Source organism: Momordica charantia (assembly GCF_013281855.1).
Source record: "Momordica charantia cultivar OHB3-1 chromosome 6 unlocalized genomic scaffold, Mcharantia_2.0 BLBB01000006.1, whole genome shotgun sequence".
NCBI lineage: Eukaryota > Viridiplantae > Streptophyta > Magnoliopsida > Cucurbitales > Cucurbitaceae > Momordica > Momordica charantia.
Window position 1 is genome coordinate 23,866,926 of NW_028275164.1, and position 18,111 is coordinate 23,885,036.

At 35.1% G+C, this 18,111-nt stretch overlaps 2 protein-coding genes across 2 annotated transcripts; both read right to left on the bottom strand.

Moving 5' to 3' along the window:
• Positions 1-5,821: 5,821 nt before the first annotated feature.
• Positions 5,822-9,313, bottom strand: BETA-VPE (beta vacuolar processing enzyme). Its single transcript, XM_022300768.2, has 9 exons — positions 9,078-9,313; positions 8,812-8,976; positions 7,686-7,842; positions 7,525-7,610; positions 7,249-7,448; positions 7,116-7,164; positions 6,815-7,024; positions 6,477-6,701; positions 5,822-6,387 (listed from the first exon to the last, which is right to left on the bottom strand). The coding sequence occupies exons 1-9, from the start codon at positions 9,294-9,296 to the stop codon at positions 6,208-6,210; spliced, it is 1,491 nt and encodes a 496-aa protein (XP_022156460.1). The 5' UTR covers positions 9,297-9,313; the 3' UTR covers positions 5,822-6,207.
• Positions 9,314-12,799: 3,486 nt separating this feature from the next.
• Positions 12,800-16,332, bottom strand: SCO1 (Translation elongation factor EFG/EF2 protein). Its single transcript, XM_022300762.2, has 4 exons — positions 15,941-16,332; positions 14,001-15,415; positions 13,372-13,884; positions 12,800-13,257 (listed from the first exon to the last, which is right to left on the bottom strand). The coding sequence occupies exons 1-4, from the start codon at positions 16,191-16,193 to the stop codon at positions 13,090-13,092; spliced, it is 2,349 nt and encodes a 782-aa protein (XP_022156454.1). The 5' UTR covers positions 16,194-16,332; the 3' UTR covers positions 12,800-13,089.
• Positions 16,333-18,111: the final 1,779 nt, after the last annotated feature.

Here is an 18,111-nt window from a genome sequence, read left to right on the forward strand (position 1 = left end):
AAGTTTGTGTAATAACCCTAAAAATAATAGGGATGATGGCAAAGAAAAGTTAAATAAAACTACCTAATAACCTTCTTAGATAAATGTCATTTGCTCGTGCTAGAGAGACGATTTTTTTTTCTATTTTCATAGAATAATCATATTCATGACATAATACAAAAACACACAAGAAGTATGAATGATAGTTTTGGTTCTCTCATTTCCGTTCTTCAAATAGAAAAGAAAATAGAGAAAAAAAAAGCCCAATATTTAACTATTTGGTCAATCTCTTCTGCCATTGCTCAAGACACGGCCAAACTATAGTTTATGAATATAATATAATTACATTGACACAGTTTTGATTTTAAAATCATGAATTAATGTGTCATTGGTTAAAATAATGATAATGAAACATCAATATCAATGTAGATATGGAATTGGAAAAGATGTTGTTGTGTTGTTAGAATTTAGTGATTGAATGAGACTAAATCTTTGTGGACCATAAAAGGTGTGTGTGTGTGGGTGTATATATTAATATGTATACCTAAAAAAGAGGGAAATATGGAGTAAAGATTGGGCAAACATGAAGACACACGTAGCACATACGCTAAAACCAAAGACTTTATACGTTTTTGTATATATAATTATATCACAGAAGATGACCATTTACCTGCATTTTAGGCCTCCAAAAGCATGAATATTCCATCCATGGCTTTCATTCACATCACACAAGAAAAGCTTGTTTCTGCCTTCTCTTCTCTTTTTAGGAATGGTATATCCATTCAAATTTTTTGTTTTTTGGTTGGATTTGTAAGAGAGTATAAACAAAGTTTTACATTGGTATGGGAGTGAGTGATTCATTGTATATAAGTGAAGACAATTATCTCTATTGATATAAGACTTTTTTGGTGAAATAAAAAATAAAGTTGTGAGACTTATGCTCAAATTGAATCATATGATACTATTGTAGAGATACTTGGGACCTTACATATCTATTGTCTACTATTTTAGAATTTTGTTGTGAGATTTGGTTTAATTTTCTAAATTATTTTCCTTTTGTCTAGCTAGCACTTTAACTTTATGTTTTTTCAATTTCTATCTTAGTCCGATCCCATTTTTTGGGATTGATTGCTCACTTGAGCTTTTTGGACTCTACTACCATGTTAATATTCATGACGTTCCATCTCAAAACCAATTGACTATGAGAGAAGTGGTCCACATCTATTATAAACCTGTGTAATGTTCCTCCTTTTATCAATGTGGCATCTATGTCCATAATATATCATATCTTAGGGGGTAAGAGAGGGGATCTTACGGTTTCAAAAGAGAGGAAAAAAAAATAGAGAGGGTAATTAAGCACACTAACTTTTAGAATTGAATTAACAAAGTCATATCCCTATAACTATGTCTAACTTCTGCCATTGGGCTATTGTATATGAATATTAATCCACCATTAAAACAAATTATGACATTCTTTGGTTAATTATAATCATAACTCAAATTCGAACCTTATGACTAAAATTTGAATTGATTAGATGTTGACAAAACTAAAATAGATATTCTTAAATTTTAAGGACTAACTTAACAATAAAGGCGACAAAAACAAAAACATGAACCTCCAATCTAATTTCAACCTATAATATATTTTTCTATATAAATTAAATTAAAAAAAGAACAAAAACATGAGACATATTTTCAAAGTTAGAAACTTGGTACCCTAAAGATAACATGTTAGTTGGTTTTGTTTTGGTTTTGGTAGAAATAAAATAAGAATGTTGGGCTTTGATTATTTGACCGTTGACTTTATTAGTCAACGACACTATTAGAGCACCAAATCACATGCACCAATCAAGAGGCATCATTTTCTGTTTGTTGGTCATTGGCGTGGAAACTAATTATTACAGGTGTTTTTTCTTTTTTAATTATATACTATTTAAGAGCAAGATTTTAAATCTCGATATCGATGGAAATGTCGAGGTCTCAATTTTATAGAAATATCGATAAAATATCAATATCGATATCGATGGATATTTCTGTAAAAGTTAGAAAAATTAAAAAATCCTAAAAAATATTTAAATAAACAAATAATGAATTAGTTAAAAATAATTAATATTAATATTATATATATATATATATATTTATTAGTGACACTTTGATATTTTTCACATTTTGTCGATTTTACTGTACTGTGATAAAAATGTTGATTCCACCCTCATGTCGATGTCAAACCCATGAAAATATGGATATATTGATGGACATGTCTGACGTGTCGACAGATATTTAAAATCATGTTTAAGAGTACTCTAAGACCATAGTTTTCTTTTTCTTAAGTTTGAATTATATACATAAGCACACACACATTCTAAAAATAATTAACCAACTAATAGAGGTCAATATTTATATGATTATTACATCTTGAATTATATGTCCCTTATGTATAATAAATACCAATCATAGTAATAATTAATAATATTATTAGATTTTGTTTTTGAGAGTAAATAAATGCAGTGATCCAATCGAATATTATGAATTATTATCACTTGCTTCTAAATTTTACCATTTTTAAGTTAAAAACGAGATGGGTTTGAATTATTGTGGATTAAAAGGGCTTCATATATGGGCCAATATATTAGGGAAAATTAATATAATTTGATATCCCCACAAATTTTACTTTTCATTTTCAATTTTTAATAAGTTCTTAAAAATTTCAAGATTATGCCGTTTTTTTAGTACAGCATGGAGTGGGATTTGAATCCACGACCCTTTAGTCGCGATATATGCCTCAACTAATTAAGTTATATTCAGGTTGACCATAAAATATTATAGTCGTTATAACTAAATTTAAAAAACTGGCTGGTAAAATAATTAAAATCAACCAACAAAACACCTAAAATCATGATACAGAAATGCTCAAACTCAATCATGAAACCTTCTCAACAAAATCAAACAAATAAAAGATGTACAAACTCTAGCAACAAAAATACTCAAATTCAACTATAAATCCATCCAATACAATTGAAGTGACGAATACTGCAAAATGTTCTTCGTCCTGTTGGATTTTTCAAAGTGCGAAAGAAAGTGGAATTTGAAGTATTGATAAACAATTTAATATATATACAAATTTAATATCCAAAAATTAAATTTTTAATTTTTAATTCACATATACGTTGTGAATTTTGTTTCATTTTGTTTATCAATTGTTTATTTATTTCTTTAGTTTTTATGTTTCTTCATTTTACTAAAATTGAAGTTATATGTTTAAATAAGGAGTTTTCCTTTATTTTGTTAAAGTTACAAAGTACATATTTGTAATTTTATATGTGTTAAAAACTTGTGAGATGTTACTTGTTTTGGACAACTATATATAGTTGTTGTTTTGCTTCATTTTGAGATATTCAAGCATACCACAATTGAGTCTTCTCCTCCTCCCACAAGAGTTCTCTCTTCTTTTGAGTTCTTCTTTTTGTTTATGTTGAGAGCAAGTATCTAAGAGTTCTGTCAAATCCGAGTAGTTCGAGGTTGCTGTTCTACCGGAGTTAGTCGTTGTATCCTGCTGAGACGATTGTTGTAGTCTGCTAGCAACTTGTGCAGAGCGAATAATTGTCTTCAGGTCAGCACTATTGTAGCGTGCCTCGACTATATTTCGTAAAGATTTTGTGTTCATCAAGCTATCAAGATCTATAATTGTTTGTAGCCAGTTACGTTGTAAATTGTTGCTAGTGTTATTTAGTTTACATATACAACGTGTATTTATCCAAAACGTCCAACGTATAAACATCTATTGCTAGTCATAAATGTTTAAAGAAAATTGTTATAAAAAAATGAATTGAATACATTAATCTCACACCACTTATATTGAAGTGTTAGGTTTAATCAATGATTTTTTTTCTTTTTTTTTTCAACCTACCAACCATTTTATTAAGAAGTATGTGATTAGAGAATCTACGAAATTGAAAGTTTAGAACTAAAATTGATTTATGAGTAAAAATTATAAAGAACTTTTAAGAAGAAGGAAAAAAACTACCTTATAAAAGATCGTCACATGATATCATATTATCATTTCACATTCAAATGCTAATATATATATAATTTTTATAGTACAACTAATGGGGTGGGTAATTTAAACTCATTACCTCTTGATTAGAGATAGGTGTCAATTACTACTGAAGTAAGCTCAAATTAACTCAAAGACTTTAGTTGAGTGAGAAAGTTTCGTGTTATTATTTTGCCATTCAAATTCAAAGACAAAATGAATATAAATATTTAGTGAAAAAGGAAAATAAGGGCATATAGGCCCATAACAAAATGATGTTTAAAGAGAGGGGAAGGGGGAGATTGGAAAATTGGCAATGTGTTGAGAAGAAGAGGAAGATGAGGAACGTTAAAAATGGGGAAACAAACCCTAATGGTGTGGGGTCCCGTATGAGATAAGGCCACATCAAATGCTAAGGGCTGAGTGCCCTCTTTTGATTATTTATGCTTTCACATCTTTAACTCCATTAATTCATTTTCCACCCAAGTGTGAAACAAATGTAGCTTTAGATTTGGATTCGTTTAGGTATGATTTTTAGGATCACTTCACTTCTCAATCATGGGTTTCTCTCTTGTTTCTTCTTTAATTATAAGCTTCATATGATATTCTTCATATTTTATATAATATCATTCTGTCATTTTCAATTCCTTCAACATACCCACGTCCTCTCAGACTCTAAATTATACGAGTTGAATCAATTAAAAATTCTAAACTTTCGTAAGTGAGTCAAATTTACATACTTGCACGTCTGTTAGATTTATTTAAATGCCAGATTAATGAAGTATTAGAGAAAGAGGAGAAAAATAGAGTTGGAGTCAAGTGAGTTTTGCAGCAACTCTCATCAAGACAAGAATAGAGAATAAGACGAGATGAAAAAATTGATGATCATATTAATGAAAGCCTCTACCACCAACTTGATTCTAGCATGTCTCTCAATTATTTTGTTAATCTTGTATTTAAAGAAGTCTATATGTGTGTGAGGATGATTGTTTATTGACGATTATTGAATAGAATTTATAATAGCCAGTGTGAATTGATTCACTTAGGAAAGTTTAAAAGTTTTAATTGATACAAATTTTTTTTTTTTTTTAACTTCAAAACAAAACTTCGTTAATTAAAATGGAATGCCATAGGGGCTACAGAAGATGTCAGAAACTCAGACATTAGAGTACAAACTTCATTACTTGATTCAATTATTAATTTATGGTTTTTAATTGATTCACTTGCATAATTTAGGAATACAAATTGATTTTATTTCTTTTATCTTTTATTTACTTGACAAAAAGTCGGTGTTTCTGTTTAGCTAACAGTTTTAGCTTACCGTATTAAGGCATAAGGTTGAGTAAAAAAAAAAAAAAAAAAAAAAAAGAAAAAGATATAATTTTTAGCAGGTTAAAAATTATTAACGAAGGTAAACCAAACCACAAATTTTATAACCTTGAAACTAAATATTAATTAAAATGATTTTTATAACTGGAGTTTAATTATAATCAATAGCCAGACTGACACTGGAGAGTCTAAAAGATATTGCATCTAGACATTTTGTGTTATGGGCCTAATTTTACTCATTTTGTTTTCCGGCAACATCATCACACAATAGATTACTTTTCAATCATGCTAAAATCATGAGACATATCTCAATGATTCTTTGTATGATATAAATAATTTCATTAAATGTATTTTAAGATGTGCATTTTAAATTTCTTTTTCTTTTCACAATACGTCAAAAACCAATCTGAACTAGAACTTAGCTCGATCGAGCATATACTTAGTTAAGGCCCTATTTAGATTAAAGTACGAGCACGCATGTCATTGAATGTGGACTTTCAAATTACTTGCATAATAACCCATACAAAGCCCAAACGACAAGATTGACACTCTTTAGACCAATTGGTCCATTAGCAAATTCCTTTACCCCCATGCTCTAATTAAACACATTTTGATTCTTCCCCCAAACACAAACAGATGCTTGGTTATTTGCTTTTTATATATAAAACACAATTACTGTCAATACTTTAATTCAACTCAACTAGCTTATAAAGCTACCAACTGATGATCGGCGATGCAGTAACCCCTAACCAACTGAACTAAAAACACACACACCCACACTTATCAAATGAAATATGAAAATCTTTCAAGATTCAGCCACATTTTGTACACATGGGTATTGGTGTTCTGATCCATCCATTCCATTTTCAAGCACTATAACCACCACCTTGACGCCAAGGATCACGCCCGCGCCCGTTGCACGCCACCATCGAAGCTTCCCTCATCCAAGCTTCCGAAACCCCTCTGTTACAGATGTTGGCGAATGCCCGCATGTGTTTCATCCCGTATTGGGTCAGCTGCCCGCACTCGGTCTCGAACACTCTCACCTGCAATTTCAATTTCCCAACCATCAACAAACCACACATTCCCAATTCTCAGTAATCCAGAATTGAGTATCCAAACTTGAATATTGTACCATTGATTTCAGGCACTCCCAATCGTCCACGAGCGGCGAGCCAGAAGGTCTCACATCATCAAGAACGTTTGAACCCGAACCCGAACCCGAACCCTCCTCTGGTCCAAACAGGAGGAATCCAATCACTCTGATGCTTCCATCCAAGTGAGCTCTGTGTGCCACAGTCTCTCTTATTTCCTGCAGAATCTGGGCTTTCTCGGTTGTTTCATCTCCAAGTTTTCTGTACTGAAAGAGATTGAGAAACAAAAACAGAGTTATAAACAGAACCTGAATAGTTAAATTTAGTATTATCAGAACAGAGGTCTCGTCTTGAGCTAAAATCAAAAATTGGTTTGTACCCTTTGCCAGAGGGAAAAAAGGTCTGCATCTCTCTGGTTAATCGTCTGCATACGCATTTGAGGGTGACCATTGAAAGGAGGCAAATTCACGGAGGCAGGGTCAAATCCCTGATACAAGTACAGCTTCTCTGCTTTAATGCTCGAGTTTCCATATTCCATCACGTGAGATCCTTCATTCAAGCCAATGGGATTTGACGTCCTTTTCTTCACCTGCAACACAACACAACAAGTTTTAAGGGTGGTGATCATAATGAAGAAACAAGAATGGTAGATGTGCTGAGAGAAAAAACAGAGCCTTTACAGTCTGGTATTGTTGATCTATTGTTTCCCTCTTCAGATTGTGGGTCTCACTAGCAAACAAGATGAACAAATTAGTAAACAAAACAGAATGGCATCAGAAATGGGGTTAAGTTTTTTTTGCTTTTTTTTTTTACCTATCTTCCATCCAGGCAACACTATACAAGTCTCCTAAGCATGTCATGTACTCGGGCGGTGGCGACGGCTGCATTCCCGGGCAGTAAGTTCCAAAGCTACTCTCTTGAGCATTTGATGCTGTGGTTACATATATGTTCAAATCCTTTGGCATTATGCCCTCAAAAATACTTCCACTTTCGCAAGCTTCTATATACATAACCTGCAAAATGTGACATTACAAAATGTTTAAACAATCTCAGAGTGGTGAGAAATGGACTGTTTCTTGTTCTCTGTACCATCTCTTTGTAGCCCTTAGCAGCATGTTTCTTCTTCAAAACTTGAATCAAGTCCATGGCATAGACAAAAGGCGAGTTTGGCATTCCTGGAAATATGGAAATGATCAGTGTCGAGCTTAATCTGATAAAATTTAAATGAAACAGAGTTTAGTCCTGCAGACCGAGAACTCCGGGACCGCCGTGGTCGGAATAGAACAAGAAAATCCGGTCGTTGGGTTTGCTGTCCAGAACTTTCCCACTTCCTCCACTCAGAGCGCTCTTGTTTCCAAGCAGCACAGCATAAAGATTCTGGGCAGTGACCTGTTTCCCTGTGTAATCCTGCATAGTTCCACCATTAACCTCCATAACCAGGAAGCCCAATGGCCCCATAAATTTGTATCAATTGATTTTTACTTCAGTAATCTAGTGATTCCAAAAATCAATTTTTTAACTTGTTCGTACCAAAATCACTCCCAAACACACCCTAAATCTAAATCTATCTGATATCAATTTTGTCTAAAAATTAAGTTTGTTTCCTCAAAATTTATTTATTTTTCCATTTTTCTTAGGAAGGTTTACTTTATTAGCCAAATTTCAAAAACAAAGAAGATTTTAAAGGCTTCTTGAAGGTAGATTTTGAAAACGTTTATAAGAAAGAGAACATAAATGACAAACAAGGTCTGTTAGAATTTGAGAGACAAAACAAGTCTTCATATCTAAGAAGGGTTGGAGTTTTGTGCGAATTCAAGGCCTCAGAGGAACGAGAACAACATTGAGACACTAGTCAAAGCGTCGCGACACAGGCGTAAGGCAAAGAAAAGAGTCAACAAACTACAAATTTGTGGCGTTGAGGGGTGGTTGTAGATCTTGGAGATAGCCCGTTCTCGTGGGTTTAGCAAGATTTCCAGTGTGAAAGTCTAGGCAGCTATTGTTGTAGTACTTAGGAATAAGGTAGCTATTGTTGTGGTAGAACATGAGATTTCATTGTAATCTTCATATCATAGTAGAACCAAACCGACCCTTACTCGACTGGTATTTCCTTTTGGAAATTAGTTAAGTCTTGTTTAGATTGCTCTATCCTAACAAAGTGAATTGGGTTGAAACAAAGTTTATATGCTCAATTCTCACAAACATAACAAAGTAGTCATTCGAAACAGGGCGTTATCAGATTTAAAGCAAACATTTAGTCCTACTTTTTGGGTATCTTTCTTTACAACTGGTTCAGCTCATCAGCATCAGTTACTTCAGATTTTTGGGTTCAAAATTAGTGTTTGGCAAGTGGGAAAAAGAAAAGGAAAAGAAAAGTACCTTGGGGACGCCAGCATAGACATCCTGACCCTGTGGGTGATTGATTAAAACTCCAGGCCTGGGATTGAGCACATTCGAGGCTATATCATCGTACATAAACACCACTATATTTTCTTCCTTTATTCCACCTTTTCTCAGCAGCTGATACGCATGGCACACATCCGCCTGTTCCCATTGCAATCAAAAACCCCTTTTCCCATTTTACTACTCTGTCTTCAACCCAATTTTAACTTTTTAAATAATGGAGCAAAGAACAGAGCAGCTACCTGATGCCTGTAATTTCCAAACCCATTTGAACCGGCGACGAGAACCGCCCATCTGGTTCCTCCTTCTCTGTCGACGGCATCGTCGTCCGGTTCTTCCCTCTCGGTGGGCATGCGGATGACCCTCTTCGCCTGAGCGCCGCCGCCGCCATAAGCGAGAAACAGAGCCACCAGAAGCAGAAGTGGAAGAAAGAGAGAGGAGGAGGTCGCCGGAGACGCCATGGAGAATCAGAAGCAGACAAGGGATTAAGAAGAAGTATTTGAAGATGGAGCGGCGGTGGAAGAAAGCAGAGCATGCAAAATCAGAGGTCGACACGACAGGGGAATGGTGGGACCAAATCCTCCATGCCTTCAACACCTGTTTCTGTGTGGCCTCAGCGTAAAAGACCTTCAAATCCTGGCTTCCCTCCAAAGTTACTTCACAAAAGGTTAAATTGTATAAAATACTTCTAAAGTATAACGTCCCCTTGAATTATTGACTTAGAATTTCAATTTTATTCTTATAGTTTATAAAGTTTTATTTTAACCCTTACAAATTTTAAGTTGTCTAAAAGAACTCTTTGAAATATAATTTTTAATCATCATTCTCTTCTTCTTTCTTTCTTTCTTTTTTAAAATATTAATCATCATTCTCTTGATGATATAGAGTTGTGAGTTGTTGTTATTGTTTGATATTTTTCAAGACTTAACCTTCATTTTTATTTGCGAGAGTCTGACAGGAGCCCTAATTTATGTAAATGGATCATAAAAGGGAGGGAGAGTATATAAAAAGGCACAACAACTTGGAGGCAACTTTTTTTAAATTGATATAGGTAAAGTTAAAATTAAGAGTAAAATACACTTTTGGTCTCTGAGTTTGAGGATAAGTTTTTATACAATTTGATCCCTAACCTTTGAAAAATGATTCTAAGCTCATTTGACTCTTAGTTGACTAATGGAAAAATGATGTGACGTAGTTGAGTTAGATAAACTTTGAATGACATAATAATATTAAATAACTTTATATTATTTTTATTTGATGAGTTATATTTTTCTTTTTATTTTGAAGAAAATTATTGACTAGGATCTTTTCTTCTTCGTTTTTCCTCTTCCCCCTCTCTTCCGTCTCCGATTCTTCTTTCTCTAGCTATTCGAAACCACCGCTACCTCTCCCCCAAAAATTAATTCAACTTTCAGATACTGCAGTTAGAGAAAATTCGAATGGGGGAATTTTCAGAGAGAGTGCCAACAATAAGGACGATCCATGGTCCGCGGGGGTGATGGTAGGAGGCGACGGCGGAGTAAAGAAGGTCGGCGAGAACCCGACGGTGGTGCCGATGTCCTTGAAGATGGAAACAGTATCGAGGCTCCAGAGTAGATTGATCGTTCTGGGTTGATTTGAGGGCGGCGGAGGTAGATTACGAAGATGTGGGATGGACCGGCGATCGCACTAGATCTAACATCCAAATGCTTGCACCTTCGATGGTCCGGTGACGCATTGGATCCAAATGTTCGCGTAGCTATCTATCTGTAAGTCATTAGATACAATATTATAGAGGAGAGGCGTTGTTGGTGTGTTGATGAGAGAAAGTAAGAAACGGAGCAACTAAATCCAAGGAGAGGAGCAGGGGTGCGTCGAGATGATCCGTGGTGCAAAGCTTTGAAAGGGATATTTAATATGACTATTTTTTTAGTTGAACTTTGATTAGATGCTCCATTTTAAAAAATATAATTATCTACTGTTTTCTTTTAATATTTTGATTAGTTTATACCTATCATTTCTTTTGCTATTTTTATATTATTAAAAAATTATTGATAACATATTTTGATATTCAATTTTTTTAGATTCAATAAATTTTTATATTTTAATCTTTTTTAAGTTTTCATATCTATATTCATATTTTTTTATGGATACATTAATATTATATATTAATACAAATAAGCAAATCTAAACAAATCTCAAATATTTACGTAGCTAACAATATGAAATACATTTTTTTAAAAAAAATAAAAGAAATAGAACTAAAAAACATAGAATAATCCAAATTTGAAGCTTTGGTTTTTATTAAAAACAATGGGGAGAGGCGGAATTAAGTTAAAATTAGTATAATCTACCGCAAATATTTATGGTTGAGTTTTTTAAGAGGATTCGAAAATTTTTAATTGTGAAAAAAATAAATAAAACGAGAAAGAATACAAACGATCTAAAACTTGAGAGTGTTTTGAGAGGTTATATTATGGTTGAGTTTTTTTAACGAAATTTGTAAAGGTTTTAAACATGAAGAGAAAGATAAAAATGACAAAATTTGAAAGGTATCAAATTAAAATCGAGAGTTCTTTTGTCTATGTCTTAAATATTGAGAACCTCTTTTTTCTAGAATGGAGGATTAGTATCCGACAAATTTATTGTGAAGCCGATTCTTGTACAAATTGACTTGCTAGTCAAACAGTGTTTCTTGTCTTAGGTTTACATATTTGTGAAGAGCCTTCTAATAGTCTCTTTTGCCATATAGATTGCATATGTAATGGGGTCTTCATGCCCGATCTTATATTTTTTCTTAGTTTGCTGGACTTTAGTTTCATTTCCTTCAAAAAAAATTAAAAATTAAAATCTAGATAAATTTATGTGACTAATTTATTATGGGTTTTCTATAAAGATCTATATTTAATTAAAGATTTTTTTTTCCAAGAGAAGTATATTTATTATTAATTTGAATAGAACATGGTATATATTATTTTATATTTTTAAGTATATTAATAATTAAAAACTAATAAATAGATAACAACATTATATTATATTATACATACTAATATATGAGAAATGTGAGGCCTTTTAGAATTTGGAGCCTTAGGCGATCGCCTTGCTCGCCTATACTTAAGCCGATCCTGAGAGGGAGAGAGGAAGGGAAGAGAAAGAGGAAGAGAGAAAAAAAAAAGAAAGAAAGAAAACAATTACACATAAGATACAAATAATATAAAATAATTTAACATTGTCACGTAATTTAAAACTTGCCAACTCAATTATACCATGTTATTTTTCCGTTAGTCATCTAACGGTCAAATAAGCTCAAGAGAACCATTTTCTAAAGGCCGGGGACCAAAATGTCACTTTTTGAAACTTAGGGACCAAATAAAAACTTATCCTTAAACTCATTCATCAAAAGTGTATTTTATTCTAATATTAATTTGATAGTTCAGTAAATTTTATATAAATAAAAAATATAAACAAATATATGTCGGTTGGAGTAGCTCAGTTGGTTAGAACGTGTGGCTATTAACCACGACCTTCGTCTACCGTAATTTATGTTTTATTCAATTTTCTTGTGATTGATTAAAATAAATTACTTATTTATTTCTGTCATAGTTTAGTTTTCACTTTTCAATTAATAAACTAAGATGAAAAATTTGTATTTGTAAACCTTTTATTTTCTTTTATAGTTTAGTTTTCAATTAATAAACTAAGATTAAAAATTTATAATTGTAAATTTTTTATTTTCCAATGAAGCTCCAAAACAAAATAAATTACATTCATTCAAAATCTTTCTCACTATAAATCATTTCTCAAATTTCAAATCATAACATTTAAAATCATTTCTTTTCTTAAATTTCAAATCATAACATTTAAAATCATTTCTAAAAAAAAAAAGAAATCATTTCTTTCTTGAACCTTGTGAGACAATTTTGGTCTTCTAACATGGATTACTCCATAAAACGTTAAATTCATCTAAAGTAGTTCTTCCAAGAAGGATATAAATGGCCATTCTTGCTTGTTATGAAGAAATTAATTATTACATTCAAAATTGTTCGCATTTGGGTCGGATTTAACAAATCAACAGCCAAGTATTTGAATAATTACACCTTTGTAGGAGGGCTTAATGTTAGAGACATTTAAACGTTGTTGTTGTATGTCGCTTCAGATCTTCCATCCAAGAACACCAATCCTTGCACAAACATGGCATAAAAATAGCTAATAGAACACCAAACCCCTCATCCAACAGACAAAGAATCGCAGGTTTTTTCAAAACAGGAACCAAAATCAAGCCGCAACTTCTTGCTCCTTGGCAGCCAGCTCGTTCTGGATGTGCTGAGGGACAACTTCAAACTTGGCTAACTGCATTGTGTATGAGGCTCTGCCTTTTGTCATCCCTCTTAGCGTACTGACGTATTGGAACATCTCGGCCAGAGGAACCAGCGCGTCCACGACCTGCATTCGTTCGAAACTTTTTCAACCAGATGCTGTATTGAGGGCGTGATAGTTGATTGATGAAAAGAAGTGATCATGTGCATTATGGAAAGAGGGGATAGGTTTGTGGCATACCTTGAGACCGCCGGGCTTGTCACCAAAGCTGTTTATCTGGCCTCTCCTGGAGTTGAGGTCTCCAATTACGTCTCCGAGATGCTCCTCAGGGGTGACAACTTCGACTTTCATGACTGGTTCGAGCATTCTAGGACCTGCTTTCCTCATCCCTTCCCTGAAAGCTCCCCGGGCTGCAAGTTGAAAGGCCAAGACGCTTGAATCTACATCATGGTACGAACCATCGACTAGCACAGCGCGAACGTCAACCACGGGAAAGCCAGCCAGAACACCATTGCTCATACACTCTTCCAATCCCTTCACCACTCCCGGAATGTATTCTTTTGGCACTGCTCCTCCTTTGATTTCACTTTTGAACTCGTATCCACTTCCTGCATCCATCGGTTCGAACCGCACGGTAATGTCAGCAAACTGTCCTTGACCACCAGATTGTTTCTTGTGCACATACTTCACTTCAGAAATTTTCGAAATACTCTCTCTGTAGTTTACTTGCGGTGCACCCACATTAGCTTCAACCTGTTTAAACCAAGCAATCAAAAAAATCAATTTTACCGTTAACTGGGCTCTTACAAAAGTATACTTTCAAGCAATAATGATTGTCTTCATTAGGAGTAAAATGTCAAGCAACAAACCTTAAATTCCCTCTTGAGTCTGTCAACAATGATTTCAAGATGCAACTCTCCCATGCCTTCAATCACAGTCTGGTTGATCTCTTCATCCCGCGAGAAGTGGAACGAAGGGTCTTCTTGAGCCAGCTTAATCAAACCAGTCGCCATCTTATCGACATCAGCTTTAGTTTTGGGCTCGATCGCAACCTTAATTACAGGATCAGGGAAGTCCATCCTTTCAAGTACGATAGGATTCTCCGGGTCGCACAGGGTTTCACCAGTAATGGTGTCCTTGAGACCGGCTAGAGCGACAATATCCCCTGCAAGGGCTACCTTTACATCCTCTCTGCTGTTTGCATGCATTTCTAGAAGTCTACCAATCCTCTCTTTCTTTCCTTTGCTCGAGTTCAATACGTAAGATCCTGCAGAGAGTTTCCCGGCATATACTCTCACAAATGTTAGGGATCCTACAAATGAATCGCTCATGATCTTGAAAGCTAGTCCAGAAAATGGTTCATCATCACTGGCAGCCCTCTCAACTGTCACTTCAGGGTTCTCCGGATCGGTTCCCTTCATGGGCGGCAAGTCAACCGGTGAAGGCAAATAATCCACAACAGCGTCAAGTAATGGTTGAACCCCTTTGTTTTTGAAAGCTGAGCCACACAATACAGGAACAAAAGAAGCAGATATTGTCCCCTTCCGAATCAGTTTCTTAATGGTAGGCTCATCAGGTTCAATTCCTTCTAAATAGTTCTCCATGACTTGATCGTCCAAGTCAACAATAGTTTCAATCATCTGCGCCCGATAGTCTTCAGCGAGTTTCTGAAGGTCTTCTGGAATATCTTCATAAGCAAACTTTGCACCCAACTCTTCTCCTGACCAAACAATAGCTTTCATCCTCACGAGATCAATAACACCCTTAAAATTATCTTCAGAGCCAATCGGTAATTGGATAACAAGCGGCTTAGCACCCAGATTCGTCACAATCATGTCTCTTGTTCGGAAAAAGTTTGCTCCGAGGCGATCCATTTTGTTGACGAAGCAAATTCTGGGCACTCCATACTTGTCAGCCTGCCTCCACACAGTCTCAGATTGCGGTTCAACTCCAGCAACACTGTCGAATAGGCATATCGCTCCATCCAATACTCTAAGAGCCCGCTCCACCTCAAGGGTAAAATCAACATGACCCGGAGTATCAATAATATTGATCCGGTGTTTGTTCCAAAATGTCGTAGTTGCAGCAGAAGTAATGGTAATTCCTCTTTCTTGTTCTTGCTCCATCCAGTCCATTGTAGCTGTTCCCTCATGCACTTCCCCTATCTTGTAGTTCCTTCCTGTGTAGTATAGAATACGTTCGGTGGTAGTCGTCTTACCGGCATCAATGTGAGCCATAATTCCAATGTTCCTATAATCTTCAAGCGGGACCGAGCGCTTTCCATCTGCAAACAAAAGGTGAAAAAATAAGTATATCCCTATTGGGAAGCTTCCTTAGATAGCTTGCAATTGTGAAAGAGTGGGCAGTTGTGTTATAAAGCATTAAACTAGAAAAGTCAGTACTTCCAAAAACTTCAGCAAAATTAGAACCAAGGCTATATAGTTTCAAATTTTTCATAACTTAACCAAATTTCATTATGGACTCACCCGTGCAGAAATTAAAAGCAAGGAAATTGAAACCAATAGCTAAGAGTCAAATAGTCCTAAAACTTCAGAACACGTCCAATTCTGGTAATAAGCAGAAAAATAGCTAGGGTTTTTTTAATTTTAAAATATCAAACGGGTATCAACAGAAACACACATTGAATTTGAGCTTCTTTCCATACCCAAAGCTATTCAAATAGAAAATTCAAAGAATATTGAGAACATGTAAATAGTCCAGTTAATAGCAAAGGAGCTTCCCCAATTCAGTGCTGACAAATTTCATCTTAAAATTGAAAAACTCGCAATTGAAGGACAAGAAAGAATACCTTCGGCGGCCATGGCAAAGACAGAGAGGTTGCGTCTGTTCTGGTGGCGTGAATTACAGAGCTGGGACGAAGCCAATGAGCTGAAACGAAGATTTGTTCCAAAGAATTGGGAGCGCGAAGACAGAGAAAAGGAAGAAGAGGGTCGGGAAGAACGAAGGAGAAAGGGAGTTCGAGGGAGAGGCGTTGTGGGCCTTCTCTGAGAGCCATTGAAATTGCAGACTGAAGAAGCCGCTCTCACAGACTCTGCCGCCATTATCGTCTTCCGATTTCTCCGCTCTCTCTCTCGGAGATTTGGAACAGAGCAGAGAACGGTGGAGTTTCTGAGTTCGTGAAAGTGAGCGGCTAAGTTTTCTTCGGATTACAACCAGTAGATAACATCTCCAAATTCTGAATTTTAGAATTTGTTTCTCCGCAAACTACCCTCTACAATTACAATAATAACCTAATCGCCCTAACTAATAATTTTTTTTTTTTGGTGTTTAATTTAGTAAAGTAAATCTCTGACACATCAGTATAATAAGATATACTTTTCTAGTATTACCTTGAACATAGGTTTTTAAAACTCTCGTTGCCGAAAAAAAAGTATATTTTTACTTAAGCTTATATAATTGTTTGTGGAAATTTCGTAATTTGGATTGCAAGTATGGGCAGAAGTGTCAAAAAGTAACTGGTGGGGCAGGAGCAATGGCCTCGAAGGGGCAGGTTTGGAAGGTGCCACATAGCTTCCAATTCCACACCGCATATTATAGATGGGATTGGGAAGCCTTTCCCTCCCAACTCCAAACTTCAACCTCAAATCACTCGCACGTGTGCCGGCCACATACAATATGAGGAGGATGTGGTACATCGGCGGAGTCTAAAATATACCTTACTTCTCTCGTTATTTATTGGTTTGGATAGAACTTTATGAATATTAAAAATGCTACCGTTTCTGTTATCATATATAAGGCTTCTTTAATTTGTATATACAACCAAGTTTTATAGTAACAAATTCAATTGTAAACTAAACTATCAAACAATCAAGATTAAACTCTAGTTATAAGGCTTCTTTAATTTGTATATACAACCAAGTTTTATAGTAACAAATTGAATTGTAAACTAAACTATCAAACAATCAAGATTAAACTATAATTAATAAACTATGGTTAATTCTAATAGGTTTTAGAACACCCGGTTAAAAAATGAGATCTGGACTAAGCTTGGTCTGCCTAAAAAGTTCATATAATATAATAAGGATAGTATCAAAGCGCCAAAGCAAGTATAGCTCAACAGTAATTGACATATATCTCAGGTTGTGAGTTCGATCCTCCACCCTACTAAAGTTCACCGGAGAGAATTTCAGTTTGAATGGTCTTTGTCGATGAATGTTCGAAGTATTTTAATATCCACATGGAGGAGGAAACCTCGGTGAGTAGGTTTTTCAGCTATTTGTGATGCCGTCTTATCTGAGGAAGTCCAGGGAAAACTTTAGACCAGTGGGCAGCATTGACAACCATGACAGATCAGAAGAATTTGCTATGAGGTGTTCAATAGGTTGTCGGTTTCAAGCCCCAGTTGTCAGATGGTTTGGCGAGCTGATGAAGTCGCATAGGCAAGAGAGTGCATCAAGGGAGAATACTACAGTAAGGGTGATGTCTCTAGAAAGGCAACAGACTTGGGTGGGGCTCCAATTCATCAAGGGAATCTTCTTTCGGAGATCGTTGGGTTCCATAGAAAAAGGAAGCGAATGGGACCACTTAGATCGAGCTTGGAACTTTAGGGCTTTGAATGGGCGAGCTTCGCAAAGGGAGCACGTGGCTGTGTCTCTAATGTCTGGGAGACAAAACCACGTTGGATTGCTTAGTCTCGGGGCAATCACAGACAGAGCTTGAATGGGGCCGAGCAGTTGTTGAGTCAATCACTATTGGTGCAGTTAGAACTGAGTCTTGTTGAGGTTGCCAAGATGATGGAACATTGTTGTTGCAGTGGGAGGTGAAATTGTTATTTTGTCTCTAGGTGGGAGATTGTTGGAATTGGAGACAAAAGAAGGAAAAATAATTGAAGGTTATTGGGCCAGAGCCCAAATTATTATAGTCTTCTATTTTAGGGATTAGCATGGTCTATTTAGGAGACCTAATTACATAAAAGGATTGAAAGTACTAGAATTTACACTTTTGTCTAACATAATTTCC

Bases quoted from the DNA above. Each gene is read 5' to 3' on its own strand.
- BETA-VPE (XM_022300768.2), bottom strand. From the start codon at position 9,296: ATGGCGTCTCCGGCGACCTCCTCCTCTCTCTTTCTTCCACTTCTGCTT. The intron at 8,977-9,077 runs GTAGCTGCTCTG...CAATGGGAACAG, and splicing joins TTGGAAATTACAGGCATCAG to GCGGATGTGTGCCATGCGTA. The intron at 7,611-7,685 runs GTCTGCAGGACT...CCATATTTCCAG, and splicing joins CGGCGGTCCCGGAGTTCTCG to GAATGCCAAACTCGCCTTTT.
- SCO1 (XM_022300762.2), bottom strand. From the start codon at position 16,193: ATGGCGGCAGAGTCTGTGAGAGCGGCTTCTTCAGTCTGCAATTTCAAT. The intron at 15,416-15,940 runs GTATTCTTTCTT...TTTTGTTTGCAG, and splicing joins CTTTGCCATGGCCGCCGAAG to ATGGAAAGCGCTCGGTCCCG. The intron at 13,258-13,371 runs GTATGCCACAAA...GAACGAATGCAG, and splicing joins ACAAGCCCGGCGGTCTCAAG to GTCGTGGACGCGCTGGTTCC.